Source organism: Asterias amurensis, chromosome 4, assembly GCF_032118995.1.
Source record: "Asterias amurensis chromosome 4, ASM3211899v1".
Classification (NCBI taxonomy): Eukaryota; Metazoa; Echinodermata; class Asteroidea; order Forcipulatida; family Asteriidae; genus Asterias; species Asterias amurensis.
Window position 1 is genome coordinate 16,097,192 of NC_092651.1, and position 20,533 is coordinate 16,117,724.

The window sequence follows — 20,533 nt, forward strand, 5'->3', positions numbered from 1 at the left end:
TTTCATTCACAATATCAACCTCTACCCTCGCAGGTACCCATTTATTCCCCTGGGTGAAGAGAAGCAATTATAGTAAAGTATCTTGCTCAAAGACACAAGTGTCATGACCAGGATTCGAACCCACACTCCGGTGAATTCGCACCAGAACATGATTTGACACATGATAATAAACATCAGACAAGAAGTTATTTTATATTAAAAGTGTTTTGTTTTATTTAATTCTAGTACAAGACATCTAAAACACATTTAGAAATAGTTTGATACTCAATAAATTAAGACAATGAGTCAGTCAAAGCAATGAGTGATAGATATATAGCATTATTTAGAAAGGTAATGAAATTATTTTTAGTACAAAGAATAAGTGATGTTTCAGAGATGGCAATCAAACAAAAATTCAATAAATTCTGAAATAATGACAGGATTTATTTAAAACAATTTTATCTTAGTCGAAATGAAATTATTTGAAAGTTAATTTTGACCTGTACTAAAACAATGCTTTCCATCAATGTCAAATGGTTTATGCATTCAGTGTCGGTTCTTGATACATTTATTTGTGCTGTTTCATGTGTACAACAAATATGGATGTTTTTTCATAGAAAAGGTGCAAGGCTATTTGATCTTTTGAAAAACTACCCAAACGGCCAATGTATCAAGTTCTTACTGACAAACTTTCAGCAAATAAAAGTACTATAGCTTCGGGTATTCAGAATTCATCTAGACCTCTGTACACTGTATATGACTTCACTGGTAATGGGTAACCAACAATGCATGAAATTGTAATGGAATGTACTGTTTGCATTTTGATTTTTTGTTTGTTTTTAGTACCAGCAAAGTTCAACAGACTTATGTTTTCAACAGACTCAAGATTTATCTTGATCAATGGGACAAACAAACAGACAAACTTGTCAAATCATAAAAGTTTATATACATAGAGGAAGAAGGAATGCCATTTATTATATCCAACATTGATTTCTACACTACAGCATACAAAAAAAAAGTATTAATAAAATCAGCTTGAAAGCATATTATTTAAAGAGGGCACATCGCATGGTTGTGAGGAGGGGCATTTCAATAAGCCATTTTGAGGTATGGTGGACACAGGACTATGACAAAATTTTGTTCGGTTAAATTTGTCTGTAGACACTCCAACCACACAGAGCAACACTATAGCGTCATCCATACCTCAAAAGGGCTAAAAGATACCTCAGTAGTGTTATTTGTGTGTGTGCATTTAACAACAATACTAAACATAATTGATGTGAACTCAAATGTAATCCCAACTGTTATTCACTGTCATGTTTTGTCATTTTATAAACCAAACATTTTCAAAAGCCTTACCTTTAAAATTGTTTGATTTCTATGACATTTTTTATGAAAGGAACTAAAGGCCCCTCACATTGTTTGTCTACTTCTGAAAAAAAAAAATCACTTAAAGAGTCTTGAAGTAAGGCAAATATCCACTTTTAAATAATCTGTTCTTTTCAACTAGTTTAACCTGGTTCAAACCAGTTCCGACCTGTTCTAACAAGCACTGAACCATTATGACCTGCTATGTACAATATTCCAAAGATCCATGCTCATTCCAAAGCTCACTTCTTTTTCTTGGTCTTGTTACGGGGGTCAGGAGTAGCTTCTGCCTTTCTCTTCTCTCCCTTTCCCTGAAATTCAAAGAAAAAAAAAGGTGTTAAGAATGTTATCGTTGTTTTTGCTTTTCTTTTACAACACGCCGTAGAGCTGACTTAACAGTCCAAGTTCTATGGTCACCATTTCAATTAGGGATACTGATGCAATGCTATACTTTCCCCTGATGCCATGCTATACTTTCTCCTGTCAACGTTCACAAAAACGACATGCATTGTTCATAACGCCTGCATCAGCTCAATATGTACAAATAGTTTTCTTCCTTTGTTTTTACTTGATGCCGACCAAATTATAAAAGTTAACATTTGAGGAACAAACTACGTATGCTACCATGTAGCATCTCTACAGTGGTTAAAAATAAAAGATATACAGTAAAGCTCAACTTCCTGGTCACTTATAAATCTCCATATCCTTGTACCTAAGCCACCCACAGCCACTGTCTGCCCATAATCTTCCATTTTAGGAGTCAGAATGCATTTAGGGCAAATCAAACTGCCCATATGATGCCTAAAACCACACTATAGGCAGTACACATCGGGAAATACAACTCCAAAATTACACCGTTACACAAGCAAGATTTATTGTGTGATGACATCAGGTATGATTAATGACTGCTGTATTTGAGAGGGTCACAATTGCCTTCTCAATGGTCTCATAAGAGCCTAGTCACATAATTGCCTGGAACTAATGGTCTGTATATTGCCTCACGCAACATGGCCATTAAACACACTGCACTTCTACAACTATTTACCAACACCATAACCATCCTTTGATTTGACTTTTTTTTTTTTTAAGTGCAAGCACTTTTTGTATTTCATATATTTATTTATTTGATTTGACTTTGATATTGTGAAAACTTTGCTTTTTGTGCAGACTGATTTACAACAAAATAATCTGCCAAAATAATACCACTTTACCCATATCTTTCAGAATGAATGAAGGTTAATTTTTTTTTATACCACTCGACTGTTATTATTCCTGTATCTGGTTCATAGCCAGTGGTAAGACCCTCATTCAATGTTTATATCACCTTTGGTGTTGGCATGCCTCCTTTTGCTCTGACCTGTTTCTTTTTCTCAGCTTTCTCTCGTTCCTCCAACTCCTGGTTTTCACGTTCAATCAGCGTAATCAGCGTGTTACACCGTCGCTGCAGCTCCTTCAAGACAAAATGGTGTGTAATGGTATTAAGTGATATTTGAACTAGTCGCTACTCAACCAGCAAGCTTGAGCTTGGTGGGTTGTAGAATTTGCAAGATTGTCGGTTACAATCCAAGCCAAAGTTTACAGCTGCTATAGTGTCTAAATAGTGAACAGTTGAAATCAAATAAACTACTCGATGAAAAGAAAGCTTGCAAAATACACTCCATCTCCTATTGATGAACATTTTGTCGACCAGTGCAAAGGACAAGTGTTCTACAGGACCAAACTATAATAGATGTTAAATTTGCATCGGGGATAAAGAATATTAATTTTTGTTTATACCCATACAACGACGTGTGTAATAGGACTAGTGTGTAAGCACTGTATACTCGGTACTTTCCTGAGTCCTGTTAAAAGATAACTCTATTATCTATCATTACGGTACCTGCTGCCAAAACAAAGGTTTCAAACTGCCTCTAGCTACCGGGCAATCTTGGTAGTCTAGTTGGTAAGACACTGCTCTAGAAATGCAAGGGTCGTGGGTTAGCATCCCACCCAAGTAATATGCCTGTGATATTGTTTCACAGGACTCGGGAAAGTACCGAGTATACAGCGCTTATACACATCGGTGTATTGGTAAAAACAAAAATTGATAGAACCAAAATTACTTCTTACCATTGCTGTACGTGACTTGAGAAACCAATCAAATCTAAACTGCGGTGCTTGCCTGACAGCCGTACGTAGCTCATCATACACATTCTCTTTGTCGAAGCCCAGCTTATGAAGCATACAGACAAGGAACCGATCCTCTTCCTCGGTCCAATTCTTGCCCTTATTAGTTCCATAGGAGAGACGCAGCTGGTGGAATGGAGCGCGGTATCTCGCCATCTGCAAATGAAAATCGCATCAAAAGTTTGAAACAAAATATATTTAAAAATTTAAAATATATCAGATGCGATATTTCTTGAGTTAGGTAACTAAAACTAGTGAATCAAATTAATCCATATTAAAATGGAGTTATGCTTTCCAACTCCAGGGAGTGTAATAATAGTTTTCAACCAATACTAAACATTGCACGGGTCAACAGCAACAAACTTAAAAATGATTGAGTTAACCAAGGGGTTGGGGATGTCCTGGTTGGTGATTGCTTACCTTGGAGTCCAGGGCTTTCTTAATGCTGATCTTACGTTGGATCTTAGCTTCACCTCTCTCAATCTGAGCCATAGTCTTCTCAATATCTGTCAGCTCATGGCATCGATCCCAGAACACAGCCATGTACTCTTGCACCTTCATCAAACAAGTCACAAATTAGAACTTCTCTTTTGTATGCGATTAAAATTATAAGAATGCCACGGAAGACTTCACAAAGATAGTCCTAACTCTAGTCCTAGGACTCTTCAGGAGTTATTAAAAACTTAAGGCTTAGGCCCAAGTTATGCCGTCTTTTCACTTTTTATAAGTCTAGTTCTAAACTTATTCTCTCACCATGTGCCATACAAAATGTGTCATGTTTTATACAGAAGCATTTGAAATGTTGTGAAAAATAATAATAACATTTAACAGCTTATATATAGCGCCCTTAACCCCACAAAGGTCCCGAGGCGCTTCACAGATTCCAACTTTTAAGCAAGTTAAGAAAAATACTGATCAATTAAAGATATACCGATTAAGAATGCTTAAAAAACAAATGTGCAATAACAGTAATTACAAATTTAAGCAAGTAAAAAAAAAAACTTAACAACTTAAGATAAACAGTTTAAGAATGCTTAAGAAAATTACAAACATCCAATGACAATGATATAAAATGTAGTAATCGTGAAAAATCATTCTTTCTCATAACTTACCATACCACAATACCAGTATTATGATTGAACTCACGTTAACAAAAAGAGACTGGAAGAGCAAAATAGTCAGGTTCCTTTTTGGTTAAATGGGTATGAAGTATACATCATAGCAGAGAAACATGACACAGATGGTGGAAGAATAATAAAGATCAATCAGGATCACATATTAAATTTTGCTGGAAGTTGAAATGTCATAAAGCAGCGGTAATAAAAATCACTTTCAATTCACAAAGCATAATAAACTGCTACGAACCTCTTCAGGCGTCTTGCCCTCTACTTCCCTAGAGATGTTATCCACGTCATCACGGCCGTACTTCTCACATGCTTTGATGAACTGGTTGAAGTCTCGTTTGGACCAATTAACGAAACCCTTAAAAAAAAAAATCATATTTTGAGAGTGATTTCAAGCAGTAATCGTGACATCAGTAACAAAAACTAAACAAGGCATGCATAAAACAAGGCGTTCTAAATGATTAATAACATCATGCTGCATGTAAACTGACTAACCTTATTGTAAATTGTGATATGTACAGGATGCAGGGTCTATGAAATAACTTGCAAATTCTTATTTCAATCTTTGTAGTGAGGTAATCACAAAGACTTGAAATACCAATGTCTTAGCAGTGAAAACACAGATTTGAAATAAAGTGATACAACTTTAGCTTGGTTAAATACTTCCTGCCAATGCGAAGCGAATTTTGACGTCACAGCCCTGTTTTTGCACCGAGTGTTTGAGCAGAAGTCAACTAATGCACTAAAAATTTGTATCGCATTCGCAGGAAGTATGAACCGGGCTTTAGTCATGATATTCTTGCTGAAGCTGAAGGAGACGGCAACAAACCTGTGTAAGAAGGTCCTCCTTTTCTTGGATCTCCTCATCCATCAATGCTCCAGCTTCATCTATCTTCTTCTGCTCCTCCTTGCGAGCCTGGACTGGGTGTGGCACTTCAGGATTCAAAGGAACCTGGAGTCACATCGCAACAAAGAAATTCATCAAATTGGGCTTTAAAGAACAGCTGGACACATTCGGTAATTGTCAAAGACCAATATTCTCACTTGGTGTATCCCAATAATATATGCATAAAATAACAAACTTGTAAAAATTTGGGCTCAATTGATCGTCAGAGTTGCACGAATATAATGAAAGAAAAAACAACAACCTTGTTGCACAAATGTGTGTACTTTCAGATGCCTGAGAAAAGCTTCAGTCCACTATGCCAGTCGGCAATATGGTATCACATGTGGTCAATACATTTCCACAAGAAGTTTCTGTGTACAGTTTTTCTACCACACGCAGTCCATGCATGTGAACAGTTTCATAACAGCTAGATTTGTTGAATGAAAAGTAGGAGTGTGGACTAAAACAGATCAACAATTAACCAGTAACCTACAAGAAAATAAGTAATTAAAGCTCATGGTTCAGTGAGTTCAACAATGTCCAATTACAAGTTAGAAAGTAACAATGTCCATATTTTATGCTAAAAAGCCCTACCTTGTAGCCAATCATCTTCCTGTATGAGTAGATTTCTTTATCAAGGAGTTCAAAGAGTCTAGGAGGGAAGAACTGAAAGTCCTGTACATTGGGCTGCTTGGGTGGTCTTGGGGCCTAGAGGACAAATAAAAACATAATAATGATGATAATAAACAGCATTTATAAAGCGCATCATGAATGGCAGATTCCTCAATGTGCCTAACAATAGAAAAAAAAACTAAAAACATAAACAATTAAAATATAGACCTACGATATTACAGAAAAGATTCTACAATAAGCACATTAGTAGATACAAATTAAAAACATTGGAAGAAAAACAGACATATATATATAACACCTACAACTACTTATAATACAAAATAAATAATATAAAAGATCCATCCCTCCACACACACTGAATCAGGAGCATAATTGTGAGCAATTGTAAAGGTGTTTAAGGATTAAAAAGGTATGTTTTAAGTGCAGATTTAAACATTTGTAAGGACCCGGTCGTCATTTCACCAAACTCTTCCTAGCTCAGGATTGACCTTAGAACTTAGGACGAGTTAAGCTCTCTATCCGAAGACGTAGGACGCTTTGAACTGCTCCTACATTAGGACTGGTTAGTCGTCCTAACTCGAGAAAGGATTAATCCGAACGTTTCGTGAAATCGGCTGCTGCACATTTAATTGTTGTAGTGAGTACATACTCAACTTTATATCTTTGCGATATTTGTACGTGCACAACAAAATTATGCAGAAGGAACCATGTCTTCCAAGTATCCTGTGCAGTCTACAGGCCACTGTGCAGTCCACTGTGCACCTGTAGTTATGCCACAGGTTACATGTACACCAATGAAGTGACCGTCTGTTTCAACCATTTGGAATAAATTAGTTGCAAAGATGATACTAGTCAAGCAAGAAATTGATTTTGGTTTTATACCTTTGGAGCTTTGGGTTCGCTGACCCTTAACGCTTCCCTGAAGTAAGCATCCACCGCATAGTTAGCTTTCCGCTCTCTCTTAGGTGGCTCAATCCAGTTGATGTTATTTGCCTTCTGTTTCTCTCTAAAGTCCTGACCCTCCCATGAGTAGATGCTCTCATTGGTGTCCAGGGTGAAGTTGCGGAGTCCAGACTCCCCGAGATGATCCATTTTCTTCTTCAGCTCCTCAGTCTGTTTTGCAAATGAAACATGGGTCAAAGTGATTTGTTTATATAAACAGCAATAACACGATAGGTATTTATTTTTGAAAAAGGCGTTTAAAATTTTCCAGAGTTGAACATTTAAGTACCGTGGAAGATTTGAATGGACACAAGACAGCGTTTTTTCCTTCTCTTGGTTTTTTTTTTTTTAATGGAAATGTTTCCCTTAACAAGACTAAAATCCACTGTTGGTAAGGGGCTACAAGAAGACAAATATTAAAGATAAAAAAATAACCCAGTGGCGCTAAAGGTATGAATGATATTCCTCTTAAATCAGTCTAGATTGTAGGATGGAGGAAAACATGAACTAGGCAAGGAGTTCCAAAGACATGCAGTACATGGAATAAAGCTGTTTGAATGGCTTCTTGTTTTACATTTCATCAAAGCAAGCGTTTTTGAGTGAAAAGATGCAGAAAGCCGGGTTTCAAGCTCAAACATTATTATAGGAGGTACTAGGTCGAGCACACCGATTGCACATTTACCATGAAAATATCTGTTGAAGAGACAGAGAGGCTGGCTACAGACCTAGTGGGAAAGAGGGTGCAATGTTGATACCAACCCTTCACAAACACGATTAATAATAGTCAAAAGCTTTAAAGGAACATAACAAAATTGGTAAGAAAAAACTCATCTAAGATCACAGAGTTACATAAAACTCTACACCGTCTAATGATGATATGTCAGCCCTTGAAATATTTCTGTCTAACTAAATTGAATTAAATGTCATGCAAAATGTGTAATCAGTTTTTTACTATTTTCTCTTGACCCAGATGGCCGATCGATCTCAAACTTCTACAGGACGATTACATAAAATGCTTACACTGCCAGCAACTGTTTAGTTAGCAAAAAACAATTCTGTAATGTTCCTTTAAGATTAGCAAGGAAACCCACCTTCTTGGCACCGCGTTCCAAGATTGAATCAATCTCTTCATCTGTAATGGTAGAGTCCTTGGATGAGAAGATGAAGTTTGCTCCATGGCGGATCATATTCAGTGCCTCGTCCTTATTCACTTTCAGATTCTGATCAACCAGACGACCTGTTACAGACGGGGAAATGTTACTTCTTAAACAAGCCTTTAATTGTCTTTTGCATCATAACCAGTGCTTATTTATGTTCAATATGGAAAGTCTTGTAAAGGGTTTGGGTACTTTTTGTACGACACAAAACACAACTGTTCAAATATTGACATTAAACCTACACAGTTCAGCTTCAGTCTGAGAATGCCAACTCCACTCATGATCAGGCAAGTCATTATACCAGACACTATTCAAAGTTGACTCACAAAAGGTTTATTTAAAAATAGCAATATTTAATTGTTTTATGAAAGATGTTTATTACTTGTTAGAGAGACTACTTACCAGCTTGGATGACGATGTTGTCAAGACGCAGTTTTGTTTCAGCTCTTTCAACAATGCGCTCCTCTACAGTGTTCTCTGTGATGAAACGGAATACACGTACCTGCTTTTTCTGTCCGATACGATGGGCACGATCCTGTGTTGAAGTCAGACAAATAACAAGAATGTTAAAGGCAGTGGACACTATTAGCAAATACTCAAAATAATTATTATTCAGACTCAGACTCATTTATTGACAACACAGCACATGCCTGCTTTACAGCTGACGATTGTTTATGCTTGAAGACCTATAGCATTACATGCTGATTAAATATTAGGAGTAGATACTTATAAATATCACTTGAAAGCAAAGCAGACTTACATATAGCTTGATGTGTTCAAGTGTTGTACCATGGTTGTTTGAAAGATTGCCGCAACTTAACTAGGTCAGAATTTGAACAGGCAAATGGGATTTTCGCACTAATTCTACGACTTTGACCGTATCTCTGGCAAAAGTTGGTGTCCATGTAAACTTTATTATAATTATGCAAGATCCCAGATAGAAACTAGCTATTTGTATTTCTCTGATAATTACCAGTGTGTTTATTTGAAATCAGACATGCAACTTTCTAATTGCAAAAAAAAGGAAAATGACCGATCACACTTAACTTTTGTACACTGTTTTGAAAAGAAAAAGAGGAAATCGGCTGATCAGCTGAAAAATTACATGCCTGTGAAATAAAACAAAGGCAGATAGTTGTTGTTCTTACCATAGCCTGGAGATCCACCTGTGGGTTCCAATCACTGTCATACAGGATGACAATATCTGCAGTGGCTAAATTGATACCGAGACCTCCTGCTCTCGTACTCAGCATGAAGATGAACTTCTCACTATTAGGCAGGTTGAATTCATTAATACTTTTCTGAGAAAATATAAAACAACAAAAAAACATTCTAAGTAGGATTTGAAACTTTCCATGGTGGGAGAATAATCAGGTGAGGTTTGCAGTAGCACCATGTGTAAATCTCCTGATTAGTGGATACAAAAATATCATCTCGGTCTTAAGAAAAAGGAAGTTACATATTTTAGATGTACTCTTTACACCATCATTTGTAGAATATACGGGTTTGAGCATAACAAGAGTTGAGGGTTTCCACTCTGTGATTGCGAGTTTGCCTCTCTCAAGAAAATCTGAAGGCCAAAGAAATCAATGACATGCCTGTATAGTTCGTTTTTAAAAGGCAAGGGCACCAAGGCATTTTCTCCTTGAGGGCACCCTAGGAGGAAATTGTAAATTTCTACTGCAGCATTTCAAGGGCAATGAGGCATCAACCAGGGGGCACGGAGGCAATCGCCTCCGTTGCCTCTGTGAAGTATCGGGCCAGCAATGAGAATTTTGATAAATCCCAGGCCTGTTTTTCTACCTGTCTTTCTTCATGAGGTGTCTGACCATCAAGTCGACAGTAGTTATGATTACGCCATGAACAGTAGTCCTCCAAGATGTCTAATACACGTGTCATCTGACTGAAGATAAGCACACGGGAGCCTGAAATAAAAACATAAGGTAACAAATCATGGTTTAACAGCTACTTGAGCAAATTTGTTTTTAACAGGAGTGCTATTTAAACTTCTTTTGAGTTCATCATTTATTAAGATAGTTGTACACTTCTGAAGTTTTTGTATTGAAGTAATGCAGTACACAACCTCAAAACCTGGCATCTTATAAACTACAACATGTCATCCATCTTCGCAGCCTATTTTTTATTTTGTTTTTCCTGTACTTAGTTTCCCAAAATGTATTGCGGTATACTGTCAAGATGGCGCCTGTGCAAAATGGTCAATAAGGAGGCCATTAATCACCTATAACGCAGAAGTAGGACAAGACTAGTAAACCGCAACCATAAACCCTATAAATAAGACCATGGTTCAAGTATGTCCAGTACAAACATTGTTCATGCCATGCAGTGTAATAAACATTCTTTATACTCACCATCTTCTTTCAATTTGCTGAGTAGTTTATCGAGCACCACAAGTTTACCGGCGTTCTCGTACAGATGTTTGTCCGTGGTGAAGGGCGGTCCGGGTTCAGCCCCATCAAACAGATAAGGATGGTTACAGCACTTGCGCAGATGCATCAAGATGTTCATGAGGCGGACTTTCTCTGTCTTACCAGCACCGTTGACAACGTCAATGTCTTTCATGAGGATTTTGGTGTACCTGATGGTTTAAGGGAAGAGGACTATTAAGAATCTTCGTTGCTCCTTTAAGAATCTAGAGTTGCTCCTCTAAGAATCTAGTGTTGCTCCTTAAGGATCTAGGTTTCTCCTTTGAGAATCTATGTTGCTCCATTAAATATATAGGTTGTTCCTTTAAGAATCTATGTTGCTCCATTAAGAATATAGGTTGTTCCTTTAAGAATCTAGAATACTCCTTTGAGAATCTATGTTGCTCCATGCTATACTGACATTTTCCTGAATAGGGTTTAAGGAAATAAGGGATTGTTTTGGTTCATTATTTATATATTAAAAAATCCAAGATTAATAAAAAAAAATTCACACCATTCTCTCTGCATCTTGCTCAAACCAACGTAGATTTTGCATTCTTTCTTTGGCAGCAGACCCCTCTCGACGTCAGCCTTTAGACGCCTCAACAAGAAAGGCCGAAGAATCTGGGTGCAAAAAGGCAGAGAAGAAAAGAGAATAATTAACAGTAAAAATTGCGCTATTGACCACAGCAAATCATGTAGCTAAGATTATCATTTCTAGCAAATTGTTATTTGTTTCCTACATAGATACTCATAGCCAACTCAAAATGCCACAATAGACCAAATCGAATAACTCCTTTGTTGCTATGAAAGTCACCATCTTGTAGGGCAAACCGTATGTGGGTCTAAGCGCGTACATCAATGAAGCACGCAACAGGCAGCATCCCAGTTTGATTTCTATGGCACACGTACACACACGCTCACAGACGCCATGTTGTAGGGCAGATATTTGAATGGTGACGACGCCATATTCAATAAGGTCTATAGATTTATCACGTTCAACTCAAAATGCCAAATTAGATACTCTCAGTCAACTCAAAATGCAACATCACTCATGTTCAACGAAAACTGCCACATAAGATAATCATGGTCAACTCAAAACACCACACACATTATACTATCCCTAGTAGCCAACTCAAAATGCCATATAGATACTCATGGTCAATTCAAAATACCACAGTAGATACTCAAAATGCGAGTACAGTTGAATGCTGCTTTAAAGGCAGTGGACACTATTGGTAATTACTCAAAATAATTATCAGCATAAAACCTTTCTTGGTGACGAGTAATGGGGAGAGGTTGATGGTATAAAACACTGTGAAAAACGGCTCCCTCTGAAGTGCCATTGTTTTCGAGAAAGAAATAATTTTCCACGAATTTGATTTCGAGACCTCAGATTTTATAGAACTTGAGGTCTCGAAATCAACCATCTAAATGCACAACAACTTCATGACAAGGGTGTTTTTTAATCATTATTAATTCGCAAGTTCGATGATTGATTGAGCTCAAATTTTCACAGGTTTGTTATGTTATGCATATGTTGACATACACCTACTGTGAAGGCTAGTCTTTGACAATTACCAATAGTGTCCACTGCCTTTAACATTAACATTTAGTTTGAAACTAGTTTCGCTGCTAAGATTATTCCCCAACAATCATCATTAACAGGAAACCAGGGGCCAATTTCATAGAGCTGCTTAAGCAAAAATTTTGCTTAAGCACGAAAATAGCTCGCTTGTTTTTCACATGTTACTGGCAAAAAATTCATGTCACCTGCATTGCTTGTGACTGGTATTTAGCTGTTGTATACTTAGCATAACAATTGAGTGGAGTCTTGGCCGGTGATCTAATTTTACTAAGCAATGAATTTTTTGCTTAAGCAAAATTTTGTGCTTAAGCAGCTCTATGAAATTGGGCCCTGGCTTGAGCATCGATGGTTGTTGCAATATGTAATATAAAAAGTCTGAAGTACAATAATTACAACAAATATCTTTCTCTCCCTCTCGCCTTCAAGAATGAAAACTAAAACCAAAGAAAGTATTTTTTTGTTTTACTTACAGCGTGTAGACGAGAAACTAAGCTACTGTTCTCAAGGTCCAGACAGCCTTCTGTTGAGAACCAGGCATCGAAATCCTCGGAAGAGTTGAACACATCTGGTAGTAGGAAGTTAAGTAATGCCCACAGCTCATGAAGATTGTTCTGTAGTGGTGTTCCAGTCAGGAGCAAGCGGTTGGTCGTCTTGAACTCGCGTACAATCTCAGACAGCTGTGATAGGAGTTTAACCAGTCCTTAAGTTAATACTTTCTGGTAAAAACCCCAAAGTTGGGTTTCAAACTTTCAATAGGATTTTATTTTTAAATCATTCTTTCTCAACATTAACAGTTGCAGATGTATGACCTCGTGTCAAACTTGGATATTGATTTAATGATGCAGGTCAACAAATTAGCAAATCAGCTGCATTTCATTTCCTATGTGCTCCTGTTGAGTCCAAATCCTCCTTGCCTCCAGAATGTTGCTGTATTGTTTTAAATTCCCTTTTGTTTTGTTTTAATTTTGTGTCAAAAAATCCCCCCCCCTTTTTAGGGCTGTTTTCCCAATTCCTGCTTGTCTGTTTAACTCTAGTAATATTTTTAATATTGTAATTAAGATATATACTTGTTCATATATTTTTGATGTAATTTCTTTTGTTAACCAAATGCCATAGCCTGTGACTTTTTATTTGGTGTTGTATTTTTATATGTAAATAAACCAATTTTGAATTGAATTGAAAATTAAATGTTTGGCATTTTGCAGAGTTTGTCAATGGTGATCATAAGCACAGAATTTGGCAGTATGCTGCGCTATAAAATTGGGCAGTTAGCTTGTCACGTCCCCAAGCTTTTTGCACTAATCCATGATTCATATGAAATATGGCTTTTAGGGATGCTGCTATATACTAAAACTATCTGGCCGGACAACTTGGAAATTGTCTGGACTTGTTCTCAGGGGTTTTAACTAGCATTTAGCCAGCGAACCACTGCTATGGGAAGAAGGCTACAACACAGCACTTTTCATTCAATACCTTTGACTTCTCATTTTTGATGCGGTGAGCCTCATCAATGACCAGGTAGCGCCAGTTGAACTTCTTGAAGACAGACTTTTCCTTAATGGCCATTTCATATGATGTGACACACACATCCCACTCTCCTGGCATCATGACATCTCGTATAATGGCTGCCTGTGTTTCAAAATATGGTACAGTGTTTACATGACATGTCCAGAACAAGTATTGTAGTTATATTCATTTTCTGAATGTAGAAAATCAAGTTTGTGTACTGAACACTGAAGGCTGTTTAAAGGCACTGGACATGTTTGGTAACTGTCAAAGACAAGTATTCTCACTTGGTGTATCCCAACATATACATATACCGGTAAACATTTTGGCTCAATTGGTCATCGAAGTCGCAAGAGAATAATGAAAGAAGAAACACCCTTGCTGCACAAATGTGTGTGCTTTTAGATGCCTCAAAAAAGGCATCAGGCCTTAATTTTTGTTTGATTTGAGTGAGAAATTACCTCTTCCTCAAAAACTATGTAACTTCAGAGGGAGCTGATTCTAACAGTGTTTCAAACAATCTACAGCTCTCCATTGCTCGTTACCAAGTAAGTTTTTATGCTAACAATTATTTTGAGTAATAACAATTTGTGTCCAGTGACTCTAAAAGCTTATTAAAGAAATGTGTAATCTGATCAGACTCACCCTTGTAGTTTGATCTCCAATAAGACAGACTCCTCGTAGTGATGGGCACCAGCGCTCTATTTCTGCCATCCAATTGGACAGTGTGGACTTTGGGCAGATGATCAGATGAGGGCTAGGAATGCTGCGGTAATGTTTCATGTATCCAAGCAGTGAGATGGTCTGAAGAGTCTTACCAAGACCCTATAACGAAAGGTTAGTAACAATAGGTCAAAGGTCAGTGGATAGGGTTAAATGATAAATAAATAAAAACAGGATTAATCAAGCGCCATTCCATCTAGATCATGGCGCTGTAGCAACAAAGAAGAAATTGATATCGACAGAACAATTGAAAACAAGATATCTTAATAAGCATAAAAAATATCAAATTTATAGGGCCACTCAGGAAAGTCAATAGTGAACCTTTTTTATTTTGTTTCCTCGAAAATGTGGGTTGTGGATCAAAACTACAAACATGCAAGTTCTACCCAGGAAAAGCCGCTCAAAACTACTGGTATTGGAGACCTCTGAATTAAAATGTTCTTCAGTGTATGGAATATATTATAAAGTCATTCAATATTTAAAGGGAAGGTACACGTTGGGTAATTGTCAAAGACTAGTGTCCTCACTTGGTGTATCCCATCATAAGCATAAAATAACAAGCCTGTGAAAATTTGAGCTCAATTGATCATCGGAGTTGTGAGAAAATGATGAAAAAAAACCATCCTTGTTGGACGAATTTGTGTGCTTTCAGATAGGAATAAAAGACTTCTAGCTAGAAGTCTTTTATTAGTTTAGTGAGAAATTACCTCTTTCTCAAAAACTACGTTACATCAGAGGGAGCCGTTTCTCACAATGTTTTATACTACCAACAGCCCCCAAATGCTCATTACCAAGTCAGTTTTTAAGTTATTATTTTTTTGAGTAATTACCAAACGTGTACCTTCCCTTTAACAATCGAAAGTTGGGGTGGGTCAAACCAATTTCACAAAAGAATCTTTTTTTTTAAACATCTTTCCTGAATGACCCCCAGGGAACTGTCATACCCGCCACACACTTTATGGAAACTTGACATCCATCTGTTTAGATTATATGCCAAACCGCAGGCAGTACTAAAACTCTGGACAACCAACAACAAAAAATAAACAAACAAACCCACCATTTCATCTGCCAAGATGCCATTGATGCCATGTTCATAGAGTGAGATCATCCAGTTGAGTCCACGCACTTGATAGTCTCTCATCTCACCATTCTTGATATACGTTGGCGATTTCTCAAACTGCGTAATGACACTGGTTGCCTTTCGGGACTCGGACAGTAATTCCTCATCCTCCTCCTGCTCAGTCATACGATGGCGGTGGCTGCAAAGAATCAAAGCAAGTTACTATCACTATCAGGAACTCTAAATCGAATACCTAGATTGTGGTTGTCCAACTATTATTATAACATGTTTTTGGAGTAGGCCTGGGCGACTAGTGAAATTAAGTATTCAACTAGTCGCGCCTCAACTAGTCGCGACTTCAACATGACTAGTCGTGACAAATTTTTAATTCCCAAGATGCATTGCGGCATATTGTCTGCCACAGGCACAATATAGTAAAATTCACACTGAAAAGATTGAAGGATTGTGTCACTGATGTCTGATTGTGTTTGGTAAGTAACTTATGTTGTCATGAATAGTCGAGACTTTGACACTAGTCGCCCAGGCTTAATCTGGAGTATCAAACTTCTTTTGTAAACTAACATTGACGAAATTAGGAATGTACATTAAAAAATACAGCCATTAGTTGATAATAATGTTAAAAGTTCTGATAACATGTTTAGTCCAAAAACAAATTGTACCCACTTCGACTTCGCTAACCGGGAGGATTCTTCATCTTGACTTTGGTTGCCTTTTCTATATAAAGTGGTGTCAATCAGTTCAATATGTGTTTGAAATTATTTACATTTATATTTATACATTCTCATTACTCAAAGATGATTATAATTTGACTACATCGATGATAAATAAAATAAGTAGCAAGAACATCTGACGTCACACTTCGAGGGACGCAAGTTATGGATGAAACCTCTCTTGAGCCTCTGACAGGATCCTCCCAAATGCACTGTTGACCTCGCATTCATTTTACATGGAGATTCGCAGTCAAATCCCACGCAAATGTTAACATATAAAACAACCTAATGTGTACATGTACTTTAAGTGTTATGCATGCTGCTGCATGCAGACGAAAAATGCAGCTGACAAATATCACCAAATATCACCTTGGACCAATCAAAACAAAGATATGAAAAGTTTACGTCACAGCACTTTTATCCAACGAAATCATTGTATCCAATGTGATCACTGGTCTGTAGCAAATAAAGACAGTGAACCAAAGTTAAGTTTAGTTTACTAAATATTAGTTTAGTTTACCAAATATATTTTTAAAAAAGGTTTTGGAAAAAAAAGGTTTTGTTTAATGTTTTAACACATTCGTCTTTTATAATCATTTAGAGACCATGTTGTTTGGTATATAAAATGATTTACTTCCATCAAACTTATTAAATCCTTAAATGAACTCACTCGCCGACAGAGGACAGTTTTGTCTTCTCATCTTTCTTGACACGTGGTCTCCCTGGCTTTAGTTTGAGGGGGCTTGTAGGAGATTTCACACTGCTCGTAGCACTCATAAAATGGGTGAAGATTTCTGTCTGCTGAAGCAGGAAACCAAACCTAGAGGCTCGATCCTTCATCTGTGATAAAAAATATATATATATATATATAAGTTTATGTAATTTAAATTAATTTGAAGTACTGCTGTTTAACACGAGCTTCATTTGCATTTATATTTGAACTGTGAATATCAGTTGAATGTACCATTCTTAATTTCAAATTTTAACAAAATTTTTGACTCCACAGATTGTTGGACCATAGTCTTACGAACAAAGAGGTAAACAACACAGTTTCAAGAGATATTTGTGTGAATCTACTGTATTTTTTTAAACCAAATGTTTGACTCCACAAATTGGCAGGCAGACCATGTTGCTGTTGGTCTACGCAGTGAAGGAAAACCACACAATTTCAAGCGGTATTTGTGTGAATCAAGTACTTTACTTTTACAACATCTCTCCAACCGATTCATTTCATTAACCAAAGTTTTTGTATCGCCCAAAGCGCCCAATCCCAAGCAAAGTGTCCATCACTAACAAGATCTCACTTTTTATTTAGGACATCTACACTATACATTTCTTACCATTTTAGCGTCATATTCAGCCTTTGTTTCTCCCGTCCCTGTGTCCTTGCCTTGTGGTGGACTCTTTAGCTTCAATGGGGGCTGAATGATAAAAAAGTAATTGAGTTTACAATTAAATGCCTGATGTTGCATCTTTGATGTATTGAGAACCGAGTAGGCTATTTTAAATAAGCAATTTTGTTTGATGTTTGTCATTTTTATGGCTGTGTGGGTGGGTGTTAGAAAATCATAGCGATTCGACAATTGTATTGATAGAGTCTGTAGAGTGAGAACTTTCCTGGGTGCTAGAGTATGGCCAAAGCTGTATTAGAGTGTAAACATTACAGTACATCGCCCCTGTTATTGGGTCTTTAACATAAGCAGCAAGTATGTAGGTAGGACTCAGGAGGATAGACCCAGCTACTGAATACTGGGTGCTGTGTAGTGCTGAGCGAATAGAGAAATTTTGATATTCGGATACCACTGGCCAACTTTTTTTTCTTTTTTTTCCGCTAGAGGGCGCTGTTCGTTTGTGAATGAGATCGTATGGGCGAATTGATATTAGTTTTAGACAGTGTCACTCAGTTCATTCATAAAAATAACCAGATCTAATTTAAAGATGGCGATTTGCTTTTTCTTTTGATCGTGATTGACTCTACGTGAAGGAAACTTTTGTAATCTTTGAACAAATTACGTCAGAAATGTCATTGTTTTAACTCTTTACAGAGGTGAGCATAGTTAAATACTTAATTTATGCTGTTTTATGCTGTCTTAATAGAAGTTTCATAAGGATTCAGACAAAACATTCCTATCAATTGTTGCCCGACCTCCGCAGATATTCGGATGTTAATAGAATATCTGGTTACTTGGTTGTAATTACAGAACTATCCGGTTTATAAATTAGGTATTCGCACCCTATGCGGATGCGAATACCCGGTTAAGAAAAAAAGGCATTCGCGCTTACGGATAGGAAAACCTAATCGCCATTAACCGGATATGCAGATAATTCGCCAAGGCCTAGTGCTGTACTCTATTTTTAAAGAGTTTGACATCTTTGGTCATACAGTGCTCCAGCTAAGTGTTTTGGTGTGTTGAATTCATCAAAGCAAATTGTCGATTCCCATTGAACATACAATATTTGGTTGGACAAACTTTAGCAAACTATGACCACTTTTTCATTTGTCATGAAATAAAATTACTTAGTCTGTAATTTACTCAAAAATTTGTCTACATTCCTTTTGGTAAAAATGAGAAATCTGGCGCAGTTGTAGTAGGCCTATAGTATGAATACCAGACACTTCGGCACCTCGCAAACTCGGCACCTTGCAAACTCGGCACCCACTTGGCACAATACAAACCCAGCACCGGCCTTTTACTGACTAACAAACTCGGCCAGTAACTACCGCACTGCCTTGTAGCACCCCTTTCAAAGAATGGTTTAGTCCAAATCGGCCGCGGCTCGGCAGTTCGTTGATCTATCTGTTGTATAGTGGTGTGATGCGGCAGAAAAACAACAGTCTTTGGTGTTAATATTTTATTAAAAGAAAACTGAAATTGACGTTTCCCACACGCACGTCGTGAACGGACTTTTTATTGTTATTAGGTGTGAACTTCATAATGAAAATGTATCGTAGCGTCATACGTTATCGACCCTCATATGTTTTCGGTCCCAAACTTTGATTCCCGTTTACTGCGAAATTGCGCAAGCTGCACCGGTGACAGAAGCTATGCAGTTTACTCACGGTCTGTATTTTCATCAGTCTTAATCATGCTGAGAACAAAGTTTCCTGTCGTTGGTTATGCTCAAACATTTGTAAAATGATTGATTTTTGGTACTAATCACTAGTGCATTATTATGCCAACATTCAAGTGAGTCAAAGAAACATCATCCAACCTTGAAAGTTCAAAACAAAATTACTATCTGCTAGATTGAGTTTCATTCTGCTTTAGTCACTGGATGGATCGCGTGAGGTGGTTACTATTTGGGATTCTATGGTGCGCAAATGTGGGGATTTTGTTTTGAACTTTCCAGGTTGGATGATGTTTCTTTGACTCACTTTGAATGTTGGCATAATCATGCACTAGTGATTAGTACCAAAAATCAATCATTTTATAATTTATAAATGTTTTAGCAAAACCAACGACAGGAAACTTTATTCTCAGCATGATTAAGCCTGATGAAAATACAGACCGTGAGTAAACTGCATAGCTTCTGTCACTGTTGCAGCTTGCACAATTTCGCGGTAAACGGGAATCAAAGTTGGGGACCGAAAACATATGAGGGTCGATAACGTATCACATGCTACGATAGTGACATTGTCATTCATTGTCTGAAAAAAATCACACTTTCTGTTTTTAGCAAAACTTCGCAATTCTAAATCATACATACCGGTTGACCAAACGGAGCAGGTGGAACTGGAGCTGCTGGTGCTTCTTGAGATCCTTCGGAATCAGACATTTTGAATAAAATTTCACTTCAAAACTTAAAGTTTAAGCGATTGTCCCTTTTTCACCGGTCACATTTCCCACATCAATTTACTCAGCGCGCGCGGCAGCCGCCCGTCGATAATTTTAAGCAGGCACGTTCAAAATTATTCTGCTTATAAATGTTTATGTTTACGCCTCGGTGAATGCAAACGAATACTTAATACAACTTTTTAAAAAATAGGCTGCAATTATTTGTATTTAATTAAATTTTAAGTTTAATATATTTAAATTGTTTTGAAAAAAGTGTAATATTTTACAAAATGATTAAGTAAATATAATCTGTCAAAAGAGGGCGCCCTTTACTCTTTGTCGATTATTGTTTGGTGATGCTGGTGCCTTTGTGCGGTGACTGGTAATAATTATAGTGTTTTCCTCTGCATTAATTGCCAAGCTCAGGAGATCGTCTTTTCATTAGTTATAGCATAGAGCAACGACTATGGT

At 37.1% G+C, this 20,533-nt stretch overlaps 1 protein-coding gene across 3 annotated transcripts; it reads right to left on the reverse strand.

Moving 5' to 3' along the window:
• Positions 1-271: 271 nt before the first annotated feature.
• Positions 272-20,160, reverse strand: LOC139936733 (SWI/SNF-related matrix-associated actin-dependent regulator of chromatin subfamily A member 5-like). 3 transcript variants are annotated; one of them, XM_071931634.1, is made up of 22 exons: positions 19,995-20,160; positions 17,627-17,707; positions 16,957-17,126; positions 16,240-16,290; positions 15,553-15,754; positions 14,418-14,597; positions 13,740-13,895; positions 12,737-12,943; positions 11,193-11,302; positions 10,625-10,851; positions 10,059-10,180; positions 9,404-9,556; positions 8,658-8,790; positions 8,190-8,335; positions 7,039-7,269; positions 6,118-6,231; positions 5,467-5,589; positions 4,879-4,995; positions 3,934-4,068; positions 3,457-3,669; positions 2,705-2,797; positions 272-1,658 (listed from the first exon to the last, which is right to left on the reverse strand). In XM_071931634.1, exons 1-22 carry the CDS (start codon positions 20,061-20,063, stop codon positions 1,590-1,592), a joined length of 3,102 nt encoding a protein of 1,033 aa, XP_071787735.1. In that variant the 5' UTR covers positions 20,064-20,160; the 3' UTR covers positions 272-1,589. The 3 variants fall into 3 exon arrangements, with proteins under 3 accessions (XP_071787735.1, XP_071787733.1, XP_071787736.1); XM_071931632.1 differs by having other exon boundaries at positions 273-1,658; positions 2,672-2,797; XM_071931635.1 differs by lacking the exon at positions 16,240-16,290 and having other exon boundaries at positions 273-1,658; positions 2,672-2,797.
• Positions 20,161-20,533: the final 373 nt, after the last annotated feature.